The 26529-nt window shown below is 39.5% G+C and overlaps 1 protein-coding gene across 1 annotated transcript in view; it reads right to left on the reverse strand.

Moving 5' to 3' along the window:
- Positions 1-23056: 23056 nt before the first annotated feature.
- PPP2CB (protein phosphatase 2 catalytic subunit beta) overlaps positions 23057-26529 on the reverse strand; it is a 35259-nt gene continuing 31786 nt past the window's right edge. Inside the window, exon 7 of the mRNA XM_040490179.1 lies at positions 23057-23768. Coding sequence (XP_040346113.1) covers positions 23696-23768 — 73 coding nt within the window. The 3' untranslated portion in view covers positions 23057-23695. The remainder of the gene's footprint in view (positions 23769-26529) is intronic.

Below are 26529 nucleotides of genomic sequence, written 5' to 3' on the forward strand. Positions count from 1 at the left end.
TTTTTGATATCCAGTGAAGGGTTAGTACCCAAAATATATAAAGAACTTACAAACTCAACACCCAAAAAACAAATTATCCAATTAAAAATGGGCAGAAGATATGAACAGACATTTCTCCAAAGAAGACATACAGACGGCCAACAGACACATGAAAAGATGCTCAACATTACTCATCATCTCAGGGAAAATGCAAATCGAAACTATAACGAGGTATCACCTTGCTCCTGTCAGAATGGCTAAAATCAATAGTACAGGAAACAGGTTTTGGTGAGGATGTGAAGAGAGGGGAACCCTCTTGCACTGTTGGTGGGAATGCAAACAGGTGCAGCCACTGTGGAAAACAGTGTGGAGGTTCTTCATAACGTTAAAAATTGAACTCTTATGATCCAGCAATCACACTACTAAGTAGGCGAAGAACACAAGAGTACTAATTCAAAGCAATACATGCCCCTGTATGTTTATAGCAGCATTATTGACAATAGCGAAGATACGGAAGCAGCCCAAGTGTCCATCAGTTGATGAATGGACAAAGAAGATGTGGTATACATACACAATGGAATATTATTCAGCCATAAAAAGGAATGAAATCTTGCCATTTGCAACAACATGGATGGAGCTAGAGAGTATAATGCTAAGCAAAGTAAGAGAAAGATACCATATTATTTCACTCATGTAGAATTTAAGAAACAAATAAGCAAAGGGAAAAAGACAAACCAAGAAACAGACTCTTAACTATAGAGGACAAACTGACAGTTGCCAGAGGGGAGGTGAGTGGGAGGATGGGTGAAATAGGTGATAGGGATTAAGGAGTGCACTTGTGATGAACACTGGGTGATTAAAATAAAAACAAAAAGGTGAAAAAAAGGCTTAAAAAAAATAAAGTTCTTTTTGATAGCTATGTTTTGTTTACTTAATCAGTGTCAAGGTTTATTTCATTTCACCTTACATTAAATTGGAACATTTGGAAGTTCCAGGTGGATCAATATTTTTATAAATAAAACAATGGGAAGGTGCCTGGGTGACTCAGTTGAGCGTCCAACTCCTGATTTCAGCTCAGGTCTTGATCCCAGAGTTGTGGGATCGAGCCCTGTGTCAGACTCCATGCTTGCTTATGATTCTTTCTCTCCCTCTGTCCTTCTCCCCAACTCATGTTCTCTCTCTAAAAATAAAATAATAGTAAAACAATGAAAACATGAAAATACAGGTGAGCTTTTTTACACTTTTTTAAGTTTACTTCTTTTGAGAGACACAGAGTGAGCAGGGGAGGAGCAGTGAGAGGAAGAGAGATCCCAAGCAGGCTCTGCATGGCCAGTGTAGAGCCTGATGGACTCAAACCCATGAATTGTAAGATCATGACCTGCCAAGACCAAGAGTCAGACACCTAACCAACTGAGCCACCCAGGCGCCCCTGGGTGGTTTTTTTTGTTTGTTTTCATATCTGGTCATTTCATTTTCCTGCAATGGTGTATTCATGTACGATAATACCAAGTCCCACTCTCAAGTGTGGTATAAAAAGCTCCTTGTTCTGGGGAACCTTATTTCAGCTCAGGTCATGATCTCACAGATGCCCGCGTTAGGCTCTGCCCTGGTGGTGCAGAGTCTGCTTGGGATTCTCTCCCTCTCTCTCTGCTTTAACCCCACTCTCTCTCTCAAAACAAATGAACATTTTAAGAAAGTTAACTTGACTCCTCTTGTGTTTTGGCCCCTCTTTAGTGCTCCTTTTACCTTTTCTGTAGAATTTATTACACTGTACTATAGGTATGTTTTTGTTTTCCCAAACAGTTCCTTAAAAGCAAGAATTGTATCTTTTTCTCCCTCCAGAAGTACTTAGTATACAGTATATGTTTAATATATGTTTGAAAAAAATAAGTTGTCTCACCTTTAACATTTTTTTCTTTTTTTTTTTTTTTTTTGGTCTCTGGAATATCCCACATTGAAAACAAAATGAAAAAAGGGGGTGCGCTTTGGGTGGCTCAGCCAGTTGAGCATCCGACTTCAGCTCAAGTCATGATCTCACAGCTTGTTACTTTGAGCCCTGTGTGGGGCTCTGTGCTGACAGCTCAGAGCCTGAAGCTTGCTTCAGATTCTGTGCCTCCCTCTCTCTCTACTGTTCCCTTGCTTGTTCTCTCTCTCTCAAAAATAATAAACATTAAAAAAATTTTTTTAATGAAAAGACTCAAATTGATTGTGAAAGGGTTTCAATTTTTTTTTTAATTTTTTAAAAAATGTTTATTTTTGAGAGAGAGAGACAACAAACAGGGGAGGTGTGGCAGAGAGAGGGAGACACAGAGTCCAAAGCAGGCTCCAGGCTGTGAGCTGTCAGCACAGAACCCGACACGGGGCTTGAACCTATGAACCACAAGATTATGACCTGAATCAAAGATGGATGCTTAACTGACTGAGCCACCCAGGGACCCCCCCCCCTCAATTTTTTTTAAATAATTATTTTTGAGAGAGACAGAGTATGAACGGGGAGGGGCAGAGAGAGAAGGAGACAGAGCCAAAGCAGGCTCCAGAGCCCAATGCGGAGCTCCAACCAACCCACGAACCGTGAGATCATGGCCTGAGACGAAGTCGGATGTCCTCAAAGGGTTTCAAAACTTTACAAAGTTATGAAAACAAAATAACCCATAATCTCAATACCCAGAAATAAGTGTGACTAAAATTGTATACTAAAAGTATGTCCTGGGGCGCCTGGGTGGCGCAGTCGGTTAAGCGTCCGACTTCAGCCAGGTCACGATCTCGCGGTCCGGGAGTTCGAGCCCCGCGTCGGGCTCTGGGCTGATGGCTCGGAGCCTGGAGCCTGTTTCCGATTCTGTGTCTCCCTCTCTCTCTGCCCCTCCCCCGTTCATGCTCTGTCTCTTTCTGTCCCCCAAAAAAATAAACGTTGGAAAAAAAAATGTGTCCTGTTGGACTTTCTATGCTTATGTACAATTGATTAAAAAAGCAAAAAGGACCCCACATTTTTAGACCCCTTGAAAAACTGATATTGTGAAAGCTAACAAGAAACTGTGCTACTTAGGAACTGTGGTAGCCAGCTCCACGGTGGGGAAATTTTTATGTGGCAAGGGAGAACTAGTACAAGAAACATTCAGGATATTTTCCCTAACAGGTTGAAATGGCCTTAGGGTGAATGCCTTTTGCTGTTCTGGGTAGATTCTTTGGCTTCTGTAGCTGGCAATATGTCTTAGGGCTCCTTTCAAACAGTAAGCTTCCACTATTCTTTGAAATAGACTCAAGTGCAGATAGAAATACAATAGAAAATGAACAAACACTTCCGTATTTACCTGTTCTGATCACAGACTTTCATAGACTCTATTTTCAGTTGTCCATCATCATCCATTTCCAAGGATACAGACTACAGAAAATATTATCGTTAAAAAACAATCTTTGTGTCGGGATGAGCACTGGGTGTTGTATGGAAACCAATTTGACAATAAATTTCATATTTAAAAAAAAAACAATCTTTGTTCTCTTTTAAAAAGCCAAATTTTAGTAATTAGCAAATGGCCTTTAAAATTTGCGGCATAAAGTTTCCTCCTGTGTCCCCAATTTCTAACACAAACATCATTGGGGCTATTTCTTTGCATAGCAATATATTTTTCTTTAAGCAAAGAAAAAACACTGTTAGTTGTACCGCTAAAGCGCTAATGATAGATGGTTGTTTCCTTGGTTACAAAACTAATTTCTTCCCCTGGATGGAGAGAAAGGACACAAACCTTAAATCTTTAGATTCTTGGTTAATAATACTATTTTTTTTTTAATTTTTTTTCAACGTTTACTTATTTTTGGGACAAAGAGAGACAGAGCATGAACGGGGGAGGGGCAGAGAGAGAGGGAGACACAGAATCGGAAATAGGCTCCAGGCTCTGAGCCATCAGCCCAGAGCCTGACGCGGGGCTCGAACTCCCGGACCGCGAGATCGTGACCTGGCTGAAGTCGGATGCTTAACCGACTGCGCCACCCAGGTGCCCCAATAATACTATTTTTTATACTATAGTCCCTTTGAAATGAGTTGGAAAAATTAGAAACGTAAGTAAGGAATTATTTTTAGGTATGATGATGGCATTGTGGTTAGGTGAGAAAGAAAAGAATCTTTATCTCTAAAGATATATGCTGCAATATCATAGGAATTATGGTAAAAATCTGCTTCAAAATAATGGGGAGAGGACAGTAGGTGGGCATATAGCTGAATAAATATTAAAGCCTAATAAAAGGTACATTAGGGTATCTCATACTCTTCTTTCTAATTCTGTATAATTTCCATGATAAACTGTTTAATGATATCAACAGGCTTAAGATTAAAAAAAAAAAGGGCAGGGGCGCCTGGGTGACTCAGTCGGTTGAGCAACCGATTTCAGCTCAGGTCATGATCTCGTGGTTTGTGAGTTTGAGTCCCATGTCGTTGGGCTCTGTGCTGAGAGCTCAGAGCCTGGAGCCTGCTTCAGATTCTATGTCTCTCTCTCTCTCTCTCTCCCTCTCTCTGCCCCTCCCCCACTGATGCTCTGTCTCTCAAAAATAAACATTAAAACATTTTTAAAAATTAAAAATAAATAAAGGTGGCAGGAGATGGGGGGGGGACTAGTCTTAATCAGTTAATTGTTCTGCTAGCTGAAACAGATCCTAAAAATAACAATACATATCCTTCTAAACCGTACGTATCCTTCTACTTAGGATAAAGCTGTAAAGAATGTTTTTCTCTAACAAGAAGCAGCTGGATGATGCACAAAACCATAACATTTTTGAGCCTCAGATTGCTGAGGCTGCAAAGGATTCACGGAACCAGAATTCCAAAGGGGGATAATCCACTACAAGGAGAGACAGGAAGAGGTTCGGTAGAATTGTGGGTGCTATACAAACAGATAAGACAAATCCAGCTAAGATTTTAACATTTTTAAAGGCCAAGCGTGGGCCGCTGTATCACTTTGGAATGGGACTGGCTATTTAATTTGTGAGTCTTAGTGCAAAATGAAAATGTGGGAAACCTCGCTGGAAAATGAAGAATTCCAGATGGTGACAGCGAGCATTAAATCAAGCGTGAGGACCTTCTAGGTGTGGGCTGTATGTGGCCGCACAAGGCATCCGCCTCAAAGCCAGTCCTGGCCGGTGGTCTGAGACAGAAAGGGAGTTTCCACTCACCTGAAAGCACTTCACTATCAGCCTTCATTCGCCAGGTGTTTGTGGAGGGGAGCAAGACAGGTGCAGGAGACCAGGAAAGGCCAACCTGGTTGCAAATGAGGAGGTGATTGCTGGCTGTGGAGGAATGAGTTTAAAGCTCCACTAGCTTTCTAGGATCCTTCTCCTCTACAAAGCCTCTTTGTAGAGGACCATAGGCGGAACCATAGGCGGTTCACCAAGTACGAAGACCTCAGGACGCTGGCATAGATCTATTGTTGGCTGGAGAAGCAGTAAAAGGAAGATCCATCTGCCTCTCCAAAGACATAGGTAAAGATTTATTGCTCCCAGGGGAAGAGTAGAAGCAAACATTCTCATTCCTGGGGGAGGGCTGGATACAGATACGAAACAGATGCTGGCTATTGCTGGGGGCGGCGCAGCAAACAGCCACCCTAGACCAACCACAGATACAAGGCGGAGTTTGGTTGCCACAGGTAGGAAGAGCAGGAACCCTGAGAAAACCTCACCTGGGAAGTCAAAGCACAAAGGGCCTGCCTGAGATGGAGGCGGAGTTAGGACAATAGGGCATCTCTCCTGCTCCTGCCATGAACTTGGCACCCGGTCCCAGGCACCAGCAGGCTGCAACCACAACACACAGACCGAGCACAGAGGAAAACCCTCTCTCCGATACAGGTACGCAGGGACAATGGAGAAAATATCTTTCAAAATAGAACATGAAACAAATACTTTATTTTATTTTATTTTTTAAATTTTATTAAAAAATTTTTAATGTTTTATTTTTGTGAGAGAGAGCATGAGTGGGGTAGGGGCAGAGAGTGGGAGGGGACAGAGGCTCCAAAACGGGCTCCATGCTGACAGCAGCAAGCCCAATGAGGGGCTTGAACTCACGAACCCCAAGATCATGATGTGAACCGAAGTCATTTGCTTAACCAACTGAGCCACCCATGTGCGCTGAAACAAATACTTAAAAAAAAAATTTTTTTTTTACATTTATTTATTTTTGAGACAGAGCATGAGCGGGGGAGGGACAGAGAGAGAAGGAGACACAGAATCCCAAGCAGGCTTCAGGCTCCAAGCAAGCATTCAGCACAGAGCCCGACTCAGGGCTCAAACCCATGAACTGTGAGATCATGACCTGAGACGAAGTCGGATGCTCAACCAACTGAGCCACCCAGGCGCCCCCAAATACTTTCTAAGATATACAAAAGCTGAAGGAATGCATTACCAGCAGACTTGCCTTACAAGAAATATTCAAGTAAACCTTTCAGAAGAAAAAAAACATTATACGAGATGGAAATATGAATTTACATAAAGGAATTAAGTGCATTGGAAATGGTATAGATTGACCTGAGTACATACATAAAAGGTTTTCCTTATTATATAAATCACTTTACATGATAGTCTACTGTTTAAACAAAGTGATAATGTTCTATGGGATTTTTAATACTTGTAAAAGAAAGATGTAAGACAACGGTAGCAGAAAGTGTGAGGGGATCAATGGAAGTATACTAGTGAAAGGTTCTGTACGTGAAGTGGTGGGATATCACTTGAAGGTAGACTATAAATTTATTTTTTTTAAGTTATTTACTTTGAGAGTGAGGGAGGGGCAGAGAGAGAAGGAGAGAGAGAGAATCCCAAACAAGTTCCATCATGCTGTCAGCACAGAGCCCAATGCAACTTGGGGCTCAAACACATGAACCGTGAGCTCATGAAATGATCTGAGCTGAAATGAACTGAAATCAAGAGTCAGACCCTTAACCAACTGAGCCACCCAGGTGCCCCCAGATTTTATTTTTAATCTCTACACGCAACGTGGGGCTCATACTCAAAACCCCAAGATCAAGAGTTGCATGCTCTACTGATTGAGCCAGCCAGGCACCCCTGGTAAGATGAGTATTTAGACTCCATTTATTTTTTAGTCCGTTTTGATAAGGTCAAGATACTCCAGTAATTTGCTCATTGTTTGTTTTCAATTTATTGGCAAATAGTATTCATAGTACCCTTTTAATTTTTTTATTCCCTTTTGAATCTTCTATTTTGCAAAACTCAGGCTTTTATTTGTGTCTTCCTTTCCTTCATATTTTATTAGTCTTCAAGTATCAGCTTTGGTTTTGTTGATCTTTTCTTTGGAATATTTTATTTCTTTTAATATTTGCTGTAATCTTTTAACTTTTATGGAGTAGTAAACACTTAGTTCATTAATATTAAACTCTTCCTTTATTATAATACAAGCACTTAGGGGCGCCTGGGTGGCGCAGTCGGTTAAGCGTCCGACTTCAGCCAGGTCACGATCTCGCGGTCCGTGAGTTCGAGCCCCGCATCAGGCTCTGGGCTGATGGCTCAGAGCCTGGAGCCTGTTTCCGATTCTGTGTCTCCCTCTCTCTCTGCTCCTCCCCCGTTCATGCTCTGTCTCTCTCTGTCCCAAAAATAAATAAAAATGTTTAAAAAAATAATAATAATAATACAAGCACTTAGTTATAAATTTCCCTTTAAAGACTGGTTTGGTTACATTGCACAAGTTTGTTGTGTTGTTTTTTTTTTAATGTTTATTTTTGAGAGAGAGAGAGAGAGCAGGGGAGGGGCAGAGAGAGGAGACACAGAATCTGAAGCAGGCTCCAGGCTCTGAGCCATCAGCACAGAACCCAGTGAGGGGCTCAAACTCATGAACTGCAAGATCATGAACTGAGCCAAAGTCGACTCTTAACTGACTGAGCCACCCAGGTGCCCCTGTTGTTTTTTTAAATGTATACTTATTTATTTTGAGAGAGAGAGAGAGAGAATGAGAATGAGCAAGCATGAGTTGGGAAGGAGCAGAGAGAGAAAAAGGGAGAGAACCCATGCAGGCTCCAAGTTGTCAGCACAGAGTCCAGCGTGGGGCTCCATACCATGAACCGTGAGACCATGACCTGAAATCAAGAGTCCAACACTCAACTGACAGAGCCACCAAGCTGCCCCTACATTGCACAGGTTTTATTTTGTTCTGTAAACAGTTTCACTAAGGTATAGTTTATATATAACATTTTCCCATTTCAAGGGTACAAATAAAAGACTTTTGGGAGTGCCTGGTTGGCTCAGTCAGTAGAGCATACAACTCTGGATTTTGGGGGTGCAGGTTTGAGTTACAGGTTGGGTGTGGAAATTAATATATTAAAAAAAAAAAAGATGGGGTGCCTGGGTGGCTCATTGGTTGAGCGTCCGACTTCGGCTCAGGTCATGATCTCACAGTTCATGAGTTTGAGCCCTGTTTCGGGCTCTGTGCTGACAGCTCCAAGCCTGGAGCCTACTTCAGATTCTGTGTCTTCCTCTCTCTCTGCCCCTTCCCCGCTCATACTCTGTCTCTGTCTCTCAAAAATGAATAAACGTTAAAAAATTTTTTTAAAAAATTAAAAAAAAAAAAAAAAAAAGATGGGGCGCCTGGGCTGCTCGTCGGTTGAGCATCCGACTTTGGCTCAGGTTATGATCTCGCGGTCCGTGAGTTCGAGCCCCGCGTCGGGCTCTGTGCTGACAGCTCAGAGCCTGGAGCCTCTTTCAAATTCTGTGTCTCCTTCTCTCTCTGACCCTCCCCCATTCATGCTGTGTCTCTCTCTGTCTCAAAAATAAATAAACGTTAAAAAGAGATTTTTGGGAAAATTTATCAAATGAAACAGCTATGACAATAAATCAGTCTTAGAACATTTTCATTGTTCCAGTAAGATCCCTCATGCCTATTTACAGTTACTTCCCATTTCTACTGGCCACCCCAAGGCAAACACTAATCTACTTCTGTCCCTATAAATGTATCTTTTTCTGCAATTTTCATATAAGTGGAATATATGTAGTTTCTCATGTTTCATTCTTTCACTAGCACATTGTGAAATTCATGTTGTAATACATTTCAGTTTATTACTTTTTATTTATTTATTTTATGCATTTATTTATTTAAACAAAAATTTTTTTAATGTTTTTATTTTATTTTATTTTATTTTAATTTTTTTTTTTTAACGTTTATTTATTTTTGAGAGAGAGAGAGACAGAGCATGAACGGGGGAGGGTCAGCGAGAGGGAGACACAGAATCTGAAACAGGCTCCAGGCTCTGAGCTGTCAGCACAGAGCCCGACGCGGGGCTCGAACTCACGGACCGCGAGATCATGACCTGAGCCGAAGTCGGCTGCTCAACCGACTGAGCCACCCAGGCGCCCCTTTATTTTATTTTTGAGACAGAGACAGAGCTTGAACAGGGGAGGGTCAGAGAGAGAGGGAGGCACAGAATCTGAAGCAGGCTCCAGGCTCTGAACTGTTAGCACAGAGCCCCATGCGGGGCTCAAACTTACAAACCTCGATATCATGGCCTGAGCCGAAGTCGGACGCTCAACCGACTGAGCCACCCAGGCGCCCCATTATTTTTCAATGTTTATTTATTTTTGAGAGACAGAGACAGAGTATGAGAGGGGGAGGAGGGGCAGAGAGAGAGAGGGAAACAGAATCGCAAGCAAGCTCCAGGCTCTGAGCTGTCAGCACAGAATCTGAAGCGGGGCTCGAACCCAGGAACCACAAGATCATGACCTGAGCCGAAGTCGAAGGCTTAATTGACTGAGCCACCCAGGTGCCCCCCCTTTTTTTCCTTTTTATTAATAGTACTTTACTGTTGTATGAATATAACATTTCTGTCTATTCATTCAGCAGTTGATGGACATTTAGATTGTTTCCAGTTTTTGGCTATTATAGTTGATGTTGCTATAAATATTTGCATACTTATCTTTGTATCAACATGTATTATAGTTTCTCTTGGGTAGATATGTACAAGTAAAATTGCTAGGCACAAGGTAATTTTATGCTTAAGAAACTGCCAAGTTTCCCAAAGGGGCTATACCGTCTTACATTTTTTGATAGCAGTGTAAGAGCGCTCCAATTTCTCTATGTTCTCACCAACATCAGTTATTGATGTGTTATATTAGTTCCAGGTGTACGATATAGTGATTCAACAGTTCCGTATACTACTCGGTGCTCATCAAGATAAGTGTACTCTTAATCCCCTTCACCTATTTCACCCACCGCCTCCCCTCTAACAACGACTAGTTTGTTCACTGTATTTAAGAGTCTGTTTTTTTGTTTCTTTTTTCATTCATTTATTTCTTAAATTTCACATATGAGTGAAATCATATGGTATTTCCTTTCTCTGACCCACTTATTTCACTTAGCATTATACCCTCTGATCCAAATGGCAAGATTTCATTATTTTTTATGGCCAAGTAATATTCCATTGTATTATACACCACATCTTCATTTATTCATCTAAGTGCATCCATGGGCACTTGGGTTGCTACCATACCCTGGCTATTTTAAATAATGCTGCAATAAACATAGGGGTGCACATATCTTCTTAAATTCGTGTTTTTTAAATTTTTTAAAAACGTTTATTTATTTTTGAGACAGAGACAGAGCATGAACGGGGGAGGGGCAGAGAGAGAGAGAGACACAGAATCGGAAGCAGGCTCCAGGCTCTGAGCCGTCAGCCCAGAGCCCGAGTGGGGCTCGAACTCACGGACCGCGAGATCGTGACCTGGCTGAAGTCGGACGCTTAACCGACTGAGCCACCCAGGCGCCCCTTAAATTCGTGTTTTTATTTTCTTTGGGTAAATACCCAGTAGTGGAATTATTGGATCATATGATACTTCTGTTCTTAATTTTTTGAGGAACTGCCATACTGTTTTCCATAATGGCTGGTAGTACCGGCTTACATTTCCATCAGTTCCTTTTTCTTCACATCCTTGTGAACACTTGTTATTTGTGTTTTTTATTAGTCATTCTGACAGGACTGAGGTGATATCTCATTGTAGTTTTGATTTGCATTTCTCTGATGGTAAGTGGTGATGAACACCTTTTAATACTATTGGCCATCCATACGTCTTCCATGGAAAAATGTCTATTCATATCCTCTGCTCATTTTTAATTCGATTATTTGTTTTTTTGGTATTGAGTTGTATAAGTTTTTTATATATTCTGGATATTAACCCCTTTTCAGATATATCATTTGCAAATATCTTCTGCCATTCAGTAGGTTGTCATTTTGCCTTGTTGATGGTTTCCTTCACTGTACAAAAAGATTTTTATTTTGGTGTAGTCCCCATAGTTTATTTTTGGTTTTGTTTCCATTGCCAAAGGGGACCTATCCAGAAAAGTGTTTCTATGGCTGATATCAAAGTGATTGCTGCCTATGTTTTCTTCTAGGGATTTTATGGTTTCAGGTATCACATTTAGGTCTTTAATCCATTTTGAATTTTCTTTGCATGTATGGTATACGAAAAGGGTCCAGTTTCTTTTGCATGTACTGTCCAGTTTTCCCAGTACCATTTAGTGAAGAGTTTGCCTTTTTTCTATTGTATATTCTTGCCTCTCCCATTGTAAGTTAATTGACCATAAAACTGTGGATTTATTTCTGGGTTCTCTATTCTGTTCTGTCAATCTATATGTCTATTTTTGTGCCAGTACCATACTGTTTACTATATGATAAACTTACTGATTACTATAGCTTTTAAATCTGGGATTATGATACTTCCAGTTTTGTGCTGCTTTTTCAAGACTGATTTGCCTATGTGGGGTTTTTTGTGGTTCCATACAAATTTTAGGGTTATTTGTTCAAGTTCTATGAGAAATGCAGTTGGTAGTTTGATAGGGATTGCATTATATTTGTAGATTGTTTTGAGCAGTGTGGGACATTTTAACAGTATTGGTTCTCCCAATCCATGAGCATAGATATTTTTCCATTTGTTTGTGTCATCTTCAATTTCTTCATCAGTTTTTAACAGGTTTTGGAATACATCTTTTGTTAAGTTTATTCTTAAGTATTTTACTCTTTTTTTAAATTTTAAATGGGAGTTTAAATTTTTAAATTTTAAATGGGAGTGTCTTCTTAATTTCTCTTTCTGCTATGTCATTATTAGTGTATAGAAATGCAGTGGATTTCCGTATTTAACACTGTATCCTGTGACCTTACTGAATTCATTTATCAGTTCTAGTAGTTTTTTGATGGAGTCTTTACGGTTTTCTCTATATAGTATCCTATCATCTGCATATAGTGAAAGTTTTACTTCTTCTTTACCAACTTGGATGCCTTTTATTTTTTTGTCTGATTGCTGCAGCTAGGACTTCCAGTACAATGTTGAATAAAAGTGGTGAGAGCGGACATTCTTGTCTTTTTCCTGATCTTAGAGGAAAATCTGTTTTTCGCCAATGAGTATGTTAGCTGTGAGATTTTCACATATGAGGCATATTTCCTTTAAATCAATTCTGTTGAAAGTTTTTATCATAAATGGATGTGGATGCTGTACTTTATTGAGTGGTTTTTCTGCATCTACTGAAATGATCATATGGTTTTTATTCTTCTTCTTGTTGATAGAATGTATCACATTGATTAATTTGTAAACATTGAACCACCCTTGCATCCCCAGAATAAATCCCACTTGATTGTGGTAAATGACTTTTTAATGTATTGTTGGATTCAGTTTGCTAACATTCTGTTGAGGAGTTTTACATCTGTGTTCACCAGAGATATCGGCCTCTAGTTTTCTTTTTTTGTGAGGTCTTTATCTGTTTTTGGTATTTGGATAATGCTGGCCTCAGAATTTGGAAGCTTTCCTTCCACTTGTATTTTTTAGAATAGTTTGAGACAGTAGGTACCGACTCTTCTTTATTTTTATTCATTCATTCATTCATTCATTCATTCTTTAAAAAAAATTTTTTTTTGAGAGAGTAGTTTTTATTTTATTTTATTTTTTATTTTTGAGAGACAGAATGAGCAGGGGAGGGCTCTGAGCTGTCCATACAGAGCCCAACATGGGGATGGAACCTGAGCTGAGGTCAAACGCCCAACAGACTGAGCCATCCAGGTGCCCTGGTATTAACTCTTCTTTAAATGTTTGGTAGAATTCACCTGTGAAGCCATCTGGTCCTGGACTTTTGCTGGGAGATTTTTGATTAATGAGTCAATTTCTTTGCTAGCAATCAGTCTGTTCAAATTTTCCGTTTCTTCCTGATTCGATTTTGGAAGATTTTATGTTTCTAGGAATTTATCCATGTTCTCTAGATTGTCCAATTTGTTGGCATATTATTTTTAGTAACACTACTCTTACAATCCTTTATATTTCTGTGGTGTTGATTGTTACTTTTCCTGTTTCAATTCTGATTTTATTTATTTGAGTTCTCTCTTTTTTTAAATGAGTCTTACTAAAGGTTCATCAATTTTGTTGACCTTTTCAAAGAACTAGCTCCCAGTTTCATTGTGTTTTTAGTCTCTATTTCATTTATTTCTGCTCTAATCTTTATTTTTTCTTTCCTTTTACTGTCTTGGGCTTTGTTCTTTTTCTCGTTGCTTTAGGTGTAAGGTTAGGTTGTTTCTTGCCTTTTTTTTTTTTAATGTTTATTTTTGAGATAGAACACAAGCAGAGGAGGGGCAGAGAGAGAGAGAGAGAGAGCGAGCAAGACATAAAATCTGAAGCAGGCTCCAGGATCTGAGCTGTCAGCACAGAGCCTGACGCAGGCTCGAACCCACTAACTGCAAGATCATGACCTGAGCTGAAGTTGGACGCTTAACCAACTGAGCCACCCAGGCATCCCAGATGTTTCTTGCTTTTTGAGGAGATAGGCCCATAGTGCTATCAGGTTCCCTCTTAGAATTGCTTTTGCTTGGGGCACCTGGGTGGCTCAGTTGCTTAAAGGTCTGACTCTATTTTGGCTCAGGTCATGATCTCACAGTTTCTGAGATCAAGTCCCACGTCAGGCTCTGTGCTGACAGTAGAGCCTGCTTGGGGTTCTCTCTCTCCCTCTCTCTCTGCCCCTCCCCAGCTAGTGTTTTCTCTCTGTCTCAAAAATAAATAAAAACATTAAAAAAATTGTTTTTGCTGCATTGTAAATATTTGGACCACTGTGTTTTCATTTTCATTTGTCTCCAAGTATTTTTAAATTTCTTCTCTGATTTCTTGGTTGACCCATTTGGTAGCACATTATTTAGCCCTCATGTATTTGTGTTCTTTTCAGATTTGTTTTTAATGTTTATTTATTTATTTTGAGAGAGAAAGAATGCATGGGTGTGTGAGCTGGTAAGGGGCAAAGAGAGAGGAGAGAGAGAATCCCAATCATGTTCTACTCTTAGCACAGAGCCCAAAGCTGGGCTTGATCCGGGAACTGCAAGATCATGACCTGAGCCAAAACCAAAAGTCAAATACTTAACTGCTTAATCGACTGAGCCACCCAGGTGCCCCTCCAAGACTTTTTCTTGTGATTGATTTCCAGTTCCATACCATCGTGGTCAGAAAAGATGCATGATAGGACTTTAATTTTTTTAATTCGTTGAGAATTTTGAATTTGTTTTGTGGCCTAATGTGATCTATTCTGGAGAATGTTCCATGTGCATTTGAAAAGAATGTATATTCTGTTTTGGATGGAATGCTCTGACTATATCTGTTAGATCCATCTAGTCCAATGTATCATTTAAAGTCACTGTTTCCTTGTTAATTTTCTTCTGGATGATCTATCCATTGATGTTAGGCAGTGTTAAAGTCTGCTACTATTGGGGCACCTGGGTGACTCAGTCGGTTAAGTGTCCAACTTCTGGCCAGGTCATGATCTCACAGTTCATGAGTTTGAGCCCCACGTCGGGCTCTGTGCTGACAGCTCAGAGCCTGGAGCCTGCCTCGGATTCTGTGTTTCCCTCTCTCTCTCTCTCTGCCCCTATCCCACTCAGGCTCTGTCTTAAAAATAAAACATTAAAAAAACTGTTTTTAATCTGCTACTATTATCGTATTACTATCGATTTCTTCCTTTGTGTCTGTTAACAGATGCTTTATGTATTTGGGTGCTACCACATCGGGTACATAAATATTTACAGTTGTTATATCTTCTTACTGTTCCCTTGTTACTAGGTTTTTGTTTGTTTGTTTGTTTTAAGGATTGTAAGTAATCTCTACCCCCATCATGGGCTCAAACTCATAACCCAGAGATCACGAGTTGCATGCTCCACCAGCAGAGCCAGCCAGGTGCCCCTCCCTTTATTATTATATGGTGTCCTTCTTTGTCTCTTGTCACAGTATTTGTTTTAAAGTCTGTTTTGTCCAATATAAATATTGCTATCCCTGCTTTCTTTTTTATTACACTTGCATATTTTTCCATCATTTCACTTTCAATCTGCAGGTGTCTGAAGTGAGTCTCTTGTAGGCAGCATAGAGGTGGGTTTTTTTTATCCATTCAGTCACCCTATGTCTTTTTACATTTACATTCAAAATAACTATTGATAGATACATGCTTATTGATATTTTGTTTCTCATTTTAAGGTCTTCTTTTGTAATTCTTTTCTGTTCCTTTCTTCTCTTGCTCTCTTCCCTTGTGAATTGATGGTTTTCACTAATGATATTCTTGGATTCCTCTTTATTTTTTGCATATCTATTACAGATTTTTTATTTGTGGTTACTAATAGGTTTATATAGAACATCCTATGCAGGGGTACCTGGGTGGCTCAGTTGGTTAAGGAGCCGACTTCTACTCAGGTCATGATCTCGTAGTCTGTGAGTTCGAGCCCCACGTCGGACTCTGTGCTGGCAGCTCAGAGCCTGGAGCTCTGCTCCTCCCCCTCTTGTGCTCTGTCTCGCTCTGTCTCTCAAAATTAAATAAATGTTAACATCCGATGTATATAGCAGTCTATGTGAACTTGATGGTCACTTAGGTTTGAATCCATTTTTTTAAATTAATTACTTTATTTTTAAATTTACATCCAAGTTAGTTAGCATATGGTGCAACAATGATTTCAGGAGTAGATTCCTTAATGCCCCTTATCCACTTAGCCCATCCCCCCTCCCACAACCCCTCCAGCAACTCTGTTTATTCTCTATATTTAATAGTCTCTTATGTTTTGTCCCCCTCCCTGTTTTTATATTCTTTTTGCTTCCCTTCCCTTATGTTCATCTGTTTTTGTATCTTAAATTCCTCATGAGAGAAGTCATATATTTGTCTTTCTCTGACTGATTTTGCTTAGCATAATACCCTCCAGTTCCATCCACGTAGTTGCAAATAGCAAGATTTCATTCTTTTTGATTGCCAAGTAATACTCCAGTGTGTGTGTGTGTGTGTGTGTGTGTGTGTGTGTGTGTACATCTTCTTTATCCATTCATCCGTAGATATACATTTGGGATCTTTCCATACTTTGGCTTTTGTCGATAGTGCTGCTATAAACATTGGGGGTGCATGTGTCCCTTTGAAACAGCACACCTGTATTCCCTGGATAAATGCCTAGTGGTGTAATTGCTGGGTCGTAGGGTAGTTCTATTTTTATTTTTTGAGAACCTCCATACTGTCTTCCAGAGTGGCTGCACCAGTTTGCATTCCCACCAGCAGTGAAAAGATACCCTCTTTCTCTGCATCCTCGCCAACATCTGTCCTTGCCTGAGTTGTTAATTTTAGCCATTCTGACAGGTGTGAGGTGATATCTCATTATGGTTTTGATTTGTATTTCTCTGATGATGAGGGATGTTGAGCATTTTTTCATGTGTCCGTTAGCCATCTGGATGTCTTCTTTGGAGAAGTATCTATTCATGTCTTTTGCCCACTTCTTCAATGGATTATTTGTTTTTTGGGTGTGGAGTTGGATAACTTCTTTAAAGATTTTGGATTCTACCCCTTTATCTGATACTTCATTTGCAAATATCTTCTCCCATTCTGTCGGTTGACTTTTAGTTTTGCTGATTGTTTCCTTCGCTGTGCAGAAGATTTTTATTTTGATGAGGTCCCAATAGTTCATTTTTGCTTTTGTTTCCCTTGCCTCTGGAGATGTGTTAAGAAGTTGCTGCAGCTGAGGTCAGAGGTTTTTGCCTGCTTTCTCCTCCAGGGTTTTGATGGCTTCCTGTCTCACATTGAGGTCTTTCATCCATTTTGAGTTGACTTTTGTGTATGGTGTAAGAAAGTGGCCCAGGTTCATTCTACTGCATGTCACTGTCCAGTTTTCCCAGCACCATTTGCTGAAGAGACTGTCTTTATTCCATTGGATATTCTTTCCTGCTTTATCAAAGATTAGTTGGCCATTTTTTGTGGGTCCATTTCTGGTTCTCTATTCTGTTCCATTCATCCATGTGTCTGTTTTTGTGCCAGTACCATACTGTCTTGATGATTACAGCTTTGTAATACAGCTTAAAGTCCGGGAGTGTGATGCCTCCAGCTTTGGTTTTCTTTTTCAAGATTACTTGGGCTATTTGGGGTCTTTTCTGGTTCCATACAAATTTTAGGATTGTTTGTTATAGCTCTGTGAAGGAATGCTGGTGTTATTTTGATAGGGATTGCTGACTCCATTTTAAGTGGACTTAATTTTTATCCTCCCTCAAAGTTTTATGTATATGTCATAATTTTTACCCTTTTATTTTTTTTTAAGTTTCTAAAAATTTTATTTGAGAAAGAGAGCATGGAACGGGCAGAGAGAGGGAAATAAAGAGAATCTCAAGCAGGCTCTACGTCATCACTGTGGATCCCAATGCAGGATCAAACCCACACACTGCAAGATCATGACCTGAGCCAAAGTCTGATACCCAACCAACTGAGCCACCCAGGCACCCCCACCCTTTTGTTTTTGAATCCCTTGACTTATTTTTCAAAATGTTTACGAGAGAGAGAGAGAGAGAGAGAGAACATCCAAGCTGGGGAGGGGCACAGAGGGAGAGAAAGACCCCCAAGCAGGCTCCAGGTGGTCAGTGCAGAGCCCAACGCAGTACTTGATCCCGCAAACTGCAATATCATGATCTGAGCTGAAACCAAGTATCAGATGATCAACCTACTGAGTCACCCAGGTGCCCTTAAAAATGTGTTTCCATAACTAACTTTTCTAAATTCTATTTTATAGAGTTAAAAATTTCCTTTATTTCATCTTTGACCCTAATTTTTAAAATTTCAAGTAAAAAGAATAGATACATCCAAAAATTACATTTTTGCTTTTTTTAAAAAATAGTTTCATTTTTATTTAATTTTTTAAAAGAGAGCAGTGGGTGGGGGTGGATGGGGCAGAGGAAGAGAGAATCTTAAGCAGGCTCCACACTCAGCATGGAGCCCAAAGGACAGCTCAATCCCATGACCCTGAGATTATGACCTGACCTGAGCCAAATTCAAGAGGTGGACACTGAACCAACTGAGCCACTCAGGCACCCCAAGTTTCTATTTAAATTCCATTTAGTTAACATATAGCATAATGCTAGTTTCAGTAGAATTTAGTGATTCATCACTTACACACAACAACCAGTGCTCATCACAAGTGTTCTCCTTAATACTCCTCACCAGTTTAACTTGCCAACTTCCCCTCTAGCAGCCTTGTTTGTTCTCTATAGTTAAGAGTCTGTTTTATGGTTTGCCTTTCTCTTTCTCCGCCACCTGCTTATGTTCATCTGTTTGATTTCTTAGATACTACATATGAATGAAATCAATACGATATCTTTCTCTGACTTATTTTGCTTAGCATAATACACTCTAGCTCCATCCAGATCATTGTACATGGCAAGATTTCATTGTTTTTTATGGTTGAGTAATATTCCATTGTGTGTGTGTGTGTGTGCACGCGCGCGTGCACGTGTGTGTATACACATACATAATACCTCTTCTTCATTCATGAGTTGATGGACACTTGGGATCCTTCCATAATTTGGCTATTGTTGAAAATGCTTCTATAAACATTGGGGTGTATGTATCCGTTCAAATCAGTATTTTTGTATCCTTTGGGTAAATACCTAGTAGTGCAATTACTGGATTGTTGGGTAGTTCTATTTTTAACTAATCTCCATGCTTTTTTCCAGAGTGCCTGTACCAGTTGGCATTTCTACCAATAGTATAAGGGAAGGTACCCCTTTCTCCACATCCTCACCAACATTTGTTTCCTGTGTTGTTGATCTTGCCCATTCTGACAGGTGTGAGATGGCCTCATTGTAGTTTTGATTTGTATTTCCCTGATGATGAGTGATGTTGAGCATCTTTTCGTGTGTCTATTTAGCCATCTGCATGTCTTTGGAAAAATAGCCATTGATGTCTTCTGCCCATTTCTTAACTGGATTATTTGTATTTTGGGTGTTAGTTGTATAAGGTCTTTATACATTTTGGATACTAACCCTTCATGGGAAGTGTCATTTGCGTATATTTTTTCCAATTCTGAAGGTTGCCTTTTGGTTTTGTTGTTTACTTTGTTGCTCAGAAGCCTTTTATCTTGATGAAGTCCCAGTAATTCATTTTTGCTTTTGTTTCCCTTGCCTTCGGAGACATTATCTAGTAAGAAGTGGCTATAGTCAATGTCAAAGAGGTCGTTGTCTGTGTTCTCTTCTAGGATTTTGACGGTTTCCTGTCTCACATTTAGTTCTTTCATCCATTTTGAATTTATTTCTGCGTATGGTGTAAGAAAGTATTCCGATTTCATTCTTCTGCATGTTGCTGTCCAGTTTCCCAACACTATTCGTTGAAGAGACTTTTTTCCATTGGATATTCTTTCCTGCTTTGTCTAAGATTAGTTGGCCATATAGTTGTGGGTCCATTTCTGGGTTTCCTATTCTGTACCATTGATCTGTGTCTGTTTTTGTGCCAGTACCATATTGACTTGATCAGCAGTTTTGTAATAGAACTTGAAGTCCAGAATTGTGATATCAGCTTTTCTTTTCTTTTTCAAGATTGCTTTGACTATCTGGGGTCTTTTGTGGTTCCATACAAATGCTAGGATTGTTTGTTCTAGTTCTGTGAAAAATGTTGGTGGTATTTTGATAAGGATTGCATTAAATGTGTAGATTGCTTTGGGTGGTATAAACATTTTATTATTTTTCTTCCAATCCATGAATATGGAATGTTTTTCCATTTCTTCATGCCATCTTTCTTTCATAAGTGTTCTATAGGTTTTAGAGTACAGATCTTTGACTTCTTTTGGTGTAATTGTAAATGGAATTGATTCCTTGATTTCTCTTTTTGCTGCTTCATTATTGGTGTATAGAAATGCAACAGATTTTTGTACGTTGATTTTGTATCCTGCAATGTTACTGAATTAATGCATCAGTTCTAGCAAATTTTTGGTGGAGTCTTTCAGGTTTTCTACATAAGTATCATGTCTTAATTTTGCTATTTTCTAAATTACATTGTAGTCAGAATTTGGTGGTGTATCAATTTTTTGAAAAATTTTAAGACTTGCTTTAGAGCCTAATTATTATTTTTTAAATATATTAAATTTATTGTCAAATTGGTTTCCATACAACACCCAGTGCTCATCCCAAAAGGTGCCCTCCTCAATACCCATCACCCACCCTCCCCTCCCTCCCACCCCCCATCAACCCTCAGTTTGTTCTCAGTTTTTAACAGTCTCTTCTGCTTTGGCTCTCTCCCACTCTAACCTCTTTTTTTTTTTCCTTCCCCTCCCCCATGGGTTTAAGTTTCTCAGGATCCACATAAGAATGAAAACATATGGTATCTGTCTTTCTCTGTATGGCTTATTTCACTTAGCATCACACTCTCCAGTTCCATCCACGTTGCTACAAAGGGCCATATTTCATTCTTTCTCATTGCCACGTAGTACTCCATTGTGTATATAAACCACAATTTCTTTATCCATTCATCAGTTGATGGACATTTAGGCTCTTTCCATAATTTGGCTATTGTTGAGAGTGCTGCTATAAACATTGGGGTACAAGTGCCCCTATGCATCAGTACTCCTGTATCCCTTGGGTAAATTCCTAGCAGTGCTATTGCTGGGTCATAGGGTAGTTCTACTTTAATTTTCTGAGGAACCTCCACACTGTTTTCCAGAGTGGCTGCACCAATTTGCATTCCCACCAACAGTGCAAGAGGGTTCCCGTTTCTCCACATCCTCTCCAGCATCTATAGTCTCCTGATTTGTTCATTTTGGCCACTCTGACTGGCGTGAGGTGATATCTGAGTGTGGTTTTGATTTGTATTTCCCTGATGAGGAGCGACGTTGAGCATCTTTTCATGTGCCTGTTGGCCACCTGGATGTCTTCTTTAGAGAAGTGTCTATTCATGTTTTCTGCCCATTTCTTCACTGGGTTGTTTTTCAGGTGTGGAGTTTGGTGAGCTCTTTATAGATTTTGGATACTAGCCCTTTGATATGCCATTTGCAAATATTAGAGCCTAATTATTGCCAATTTTTATGAATTTTCCATATTAACTTGACAAAAAGGTGTATTGTTAGGGTGCAGAGACCTAGATGTTTATTATATCAATCTTATTAAGGTGTTATTCAATACTCTACATCTTTGACTTGAGTTGAAATCTGTTTTAATGAAAGTGTGTCAATTTGATTTCTAAGGATTTTTGCTTTTATATTTTGAGGCTATTTTGGTATATACATACAGGTTTAGAATTGTGGCTTAACATTATTTGATCTGTTCTTAAATTTTGTCTAATATTGATATAGCTATTCCAGATTTCCTTTGTTTAGGATCTTCCTGATCTCTTTCATCTTTTTTTCCCCAACATTGTCTGACTTTGCTTTTGGTATGTGCCTTGTAATCAGGATATAGTTGGGTTCCAAAAAATCAAGTTTGACCCTTTTTCTTTTAAGTAGAGAACTCAAAAAATTTAGCTTTCTGGGTCTTCCATTCTCCCACACTCATTCTCAACACTGACTCCATATTTCCCCCCTCTACTTGGAGTTTATATTCTACATTAATAATAGTGCTATCACTATACTCCTACTAAACTCTTTTGGAGATTATTTTCATTTAGAGAAATGGATAAAGATAACATATATTTTAATGTTTGTTTATTCTTGAGAAACAGAGAGCGAGAGAAAGCAACCATGAGTGGGGGAGGGAAAGAGAGATGGAGAGAGAGAGAATCCCAAGAAGCTCTGTGCTGTCAGTGCAGAGCCCAACGCAGGGCTCGAACTCCTGAACTATGAGATCATGACCTGAGCCAAAATCAAGAGTCAAGACACTTAACAGATTTGAGCCATCTAGGTGCCCCTATATTTTGTTTTTTTTTTTTAATTATTACTTTTTAAAATGTTTATTCTTGACAGAGAGAGTGTGAGCTGGGCAGGGGCAGAGAGGGAGACACAGAATCTGAAGCAGACTCCAGGCTCCTCTGAGGTGTCAGCACAGAGCCTGATGTGGGGCTTGAACCCATGAACCGTGAGATCACGACCTGAGCCAAAGCTGGACGCTTAACAGACTGAACCACCCAGGTGCCTCTGTATTTTGGTTTTTAATTTTTTTTTTCCAACGTTTTATTTATTTTTGGGACAGAGAGAGACAGAGCATGAACGGGGGAGGAGCAGAGAGAGAGGGAAACACAGAATCGGAAACAGGCTCCAGGCTCTGAGCCATCAGCCCAGAGCCCGACTCGGGGCTCGAACTCACGGATCGCGAGATCGCAACCTGGCTGAAGTCGGACGCTTAACCGACTGCGCCACCCAGGTGCCCCTGTATTTTGGTTTTAAAGATTCTTCTTAGCTATAGAATATTCTACAGTTAAAAATTTTTTTTTTAAACATTTATTCAATTTTGAGAGAGACTGGGGGAGGGGCAGAGAGAGAGGGAGACTCAGAACCCAAAGCAGGTTCCAGGCTCTGAGCTGTCAGCACAGAGGCTGACGTGGGGCTCATACCCATGGAATGCGAGATCATGACCTGAGCTGAAGTCAGACACTTAAGTCAACTGAGCCACCCAGGTGCCCCTAGAATATTCTACAGTTTTAGCATACAATCCATACTTCAATACATTAACACGAACTACCTACTGAAATCATGTTTAGAAAGAAAAAATGGCTTTTCTATGGTCTAAAAGATACAGCCTAGTTCAATTTTTCTTCCGAAAATAAGCCTTATACAAAGAACATTATACTTAAATTACCTCAACACAACTGTTTATCACAGGTCAAGAGGTTTTGTCAAAAAAGCAGAACTTTCATTTAAAGTGTACCACAGTAAACCAATTTGTTTCTGTTTAAAATGGAAAGTTTATTTGCTCAGTACACCAAATAGGATGCAAGCACTGTCATGACAAATATACAGAAATATGCAGATCAACATAAAACAGTAATTTAGTTTAAATGAAGGGAAACCTTTTTAAATGTTATGACAACATACTCCCAAGAATCTTTTCTTCAGTTAATTTAACTATACATTTCAATAAAATAAAGGGTAATGGATTAAGTGGAAGTTAGCTTGCGAATTTTTCTTAAAAATAAAACCCAACTCTATCAATCCATGCCAGTTAAACACTAGAACTAAAATTTCCAAGTAAGTGCAAAAGGAGATGAAGGAGTTAGTTACCTTTTTTGCTTCAACAGTCCAGAGGAAAATGGTTACTACAAATACAGCAGGCAAACTGTTAAGACTGACCGATCTAGAACATAGTGTTGTACTAAGTTTCAGTCTCAAATTGTGCTAAATGCTCATCATTAGTATGGCACATTTTGGTCCATAATATGGTTTTAATGCCAAGACAGATCTCAATTTGTTACAGAAACACATAGATTACTGTTGCTTTTTTTGTTTTGTTTTTAAATATATATATTTTAAAAAGCCAGGTATACTTCCACATACAAAGGCAGGTTTTTCCCAGGAGGAATTTACAGGAAGTAGTCTGGGGTGCGCCGGGTAACATGAGGCTCTCCACGACGAGGTGCTGGGTCAAACTGAAGGCTGTATGTGGCAAAAAAGAAAGCAAATAGTTAAAGGATTTGAAGTTAATAAAGACGACACTGCGGTAGAGCAGTGCTGTTTCCCATTTTTACTATGTTGTTTACAACTATTCCGATTTTCTGAGTCAATTTTGGCAGTTTGTCTTTCTAGGAATTTGTCCATTTCACCCAAGTTACCTAATTTGTTGCCATACCGTTACTCACTGTATTCTAATTCTTTTTATTTCAGTAGGGTCTTGCAGTGATTTTTGGTAATGTGAATCTTTACTTATTTTTGGTTGGCCTGTCAAGGCTTTTTAATTTTGTTGGAAAGGACTTCTGGTTTTGACTTTTTTCTATTTGTCTACTATTTCATTTTACTTCCTTCTAAATGCTTGCACTGGATTTAGTTTGCTCTTCTTTTTCTAGGGTCTGTAAAGTACAGTTAGGTTACTGACTTGAGATCTTTCTAAAAATCTGATTTTTAATATAGGCATTTACAGTTATTTAATACTGCTTTCATCAAATCCCATGAGTTTTGGCACATTTGGGTAAAATGTTCCATACATGTTAAAGTCTCCAACTACTGTTGAACTACCTCTTTCAATTCTGTTCGTTTTGCTCCATAATAAGTGCATACGTTTATAACTGGTATATGTTCCTAATGGTTTGACTCTCATCATTGTGAAATGTCTTCGTGTAACAATTTTTATTTTGAAATCTATTTTTGTCTGATACTAGTATAACCAGGTCAGCAGTCATGTGGTTGCTGTTAGCAATGGTATCTTTTTTTTACCTATTTTCAACCTATTTGTTTTTAATCTATGTTTCCTGTAGACATCATAAAGCTGGGTCTTTAAAAAAACAATCTTGATAATTTTTGTCTTTTGAGTGCATTACTCAAACCACTCATTCACATTTCATACTGATATGACTGGATTTATACCTGCCACTTTTTGTCTTGTTTCTTGGTTCCTACTTTAACTGCTTTTTTTTTTTATTAAAAGCATATTTTGGGGTGCTTGGGTGGTTCAGTTAGTTAAGCATTGGACTCTCGATTTCAGCTTGGGTCATGATCTCAAGCTGAGAACAAGGCCCATGTCAGTCAGGCTCTGGGCTGACAGCGGAGAGGCTCCTTGGGGTTCTCCCTCTCTGTGCCCCTCCCCTGTGCTATCTAAATAAATGAACATTAAAATAATAAAAGCATATTTTCTAGTGTGCCATTTAAATTCCCTTAATAACTTTAGCTATTTTTCCTAAATTATTTTGTTATTGGTTGCTCTAGATCTTAACCATACATCACTTAACTTATGGAATTCTACTTAAGATTCATAAATTCTAGTGATTTAAGAGACATTTCTACTATATAGTAAGCTCCTTTCCATTTCCTTTTTTTGCTACTGATGTTATGTTACAATCTCCAAAATGCATTATCATAATTACTATTTCATATAATCTCATTCCCTTAAAGCAGCTGAGGAGAGTGTGTAGATTGTTAACCTTCTCATTTTTTAAAATATTAATTTATTTTTGAGAGACACAGAGTGTGAGCAGGGGAGGAGCAGAGAGAGACACAAAATCTGAAGCAGGCTCCGAGCTGTCAGCACAGAGTTCGATGTGGGGCCCAAACTCAGAAACCGCGAGATCATGACCTGAGCCGAAGTCGGATGCTTAACGGAGACTGAACCACCCAAGTGCTCCCAAAGTTTATTTTTTAAGAGAGTGTGAGTGGGGAGTGGCAGAGAGAGAGGGGTAGAGAGGATCCAAAGCAGGCTCTGCATTGACAGCAGAGAACCTGATGTGGGGCTTGAACTTAGGAACCACAAGATCATGACCTGAACCAAAGTTAGACGCTTAACCGACTGAGCCACCCAGGAGCCAACCTTCTCATTTTTTATTCATACTCTTCCTTTAGACTGAAGTTATCATCAATTAAGAAACATACATGGGGGCGCCTGGGTGGCGCAGTCGGTTAAGCGTCCGACTTCAGCCAGGTCACGATCTCGCGGTCCGTGAGTTCGAGCCCCGCGTCGGGCTCTGGAGCCTGCTTCCGATTCTGTGTCTCCCTCTCTCTCTGCCCCTCCCCCGTTCATGCTCTGTCTCTCTCTGTCCCAAAAATAAATAAAAACGTTGAAAAAAAAATTAAAAAAAAAAAAAAAAAAAAGAAACATACATGACAGTAATTGCAAATGACAGTATAATTTCATCTTCATAACTGATTTAAAAACCAGCTGCATGTGGGTGCAAAAAATACAGATGTATTTGTAGTACAGTTGAACTTTTAAGAAATGTAAAACACCAAAGGGCAAAGAAGAGCCTTTCCTGGCTTCCTTGGATCACAGTCAACACTGGGAGACAAGAAGACTATGCATATATATTAACTATACCTACAACAGGAATAATTAGTGTAGCATTTGGGGGCATTCTTTTTTTTTTTTAAACATTTGAGAGTGAGCACATATGTGTGTGAGCTGGGAAGGGGGGGGGGCAGAAAGAGGAGAGAGAAAATCCCAAGTAGGCTCTGTGCTGTCAGCACAGGGCCCGATGCAGGGCTCAATCCCACAAACATGAGACCATGACTTGAGCTGAAATCAAGAGTTGGACAATCAACCAACTGAACCACTTAGCTGCCCTTGGGGCATTCTTGAAAACATTCCCAAGCCACACACAGACTGTGTTGGGTCAAACAGTTTATCCCCAAAATTCATACTCATTTAGAACCTCACAACGTGACACTATTTGGAAATAAGGTCTTTGCAGATATTATCAGATAAGGTGAGGTT

Source organism: Herpailurus yagouaroundi, unplaced genomic scaffold, assembly GCF_014898765.1.
Source record: "Herpailurus yagouaroundi ecotype Mexico unplaced genomic scaffold, PumYag 181, whole genome shotgun sequence".
Taxonomy (NCBI): domain Eukaryota; kingdom Metazoa; phylum Chordata; class Mammalia; order Carnivora; family Felidae; genus Herpailurus; species Herpailurus yagouaroundi.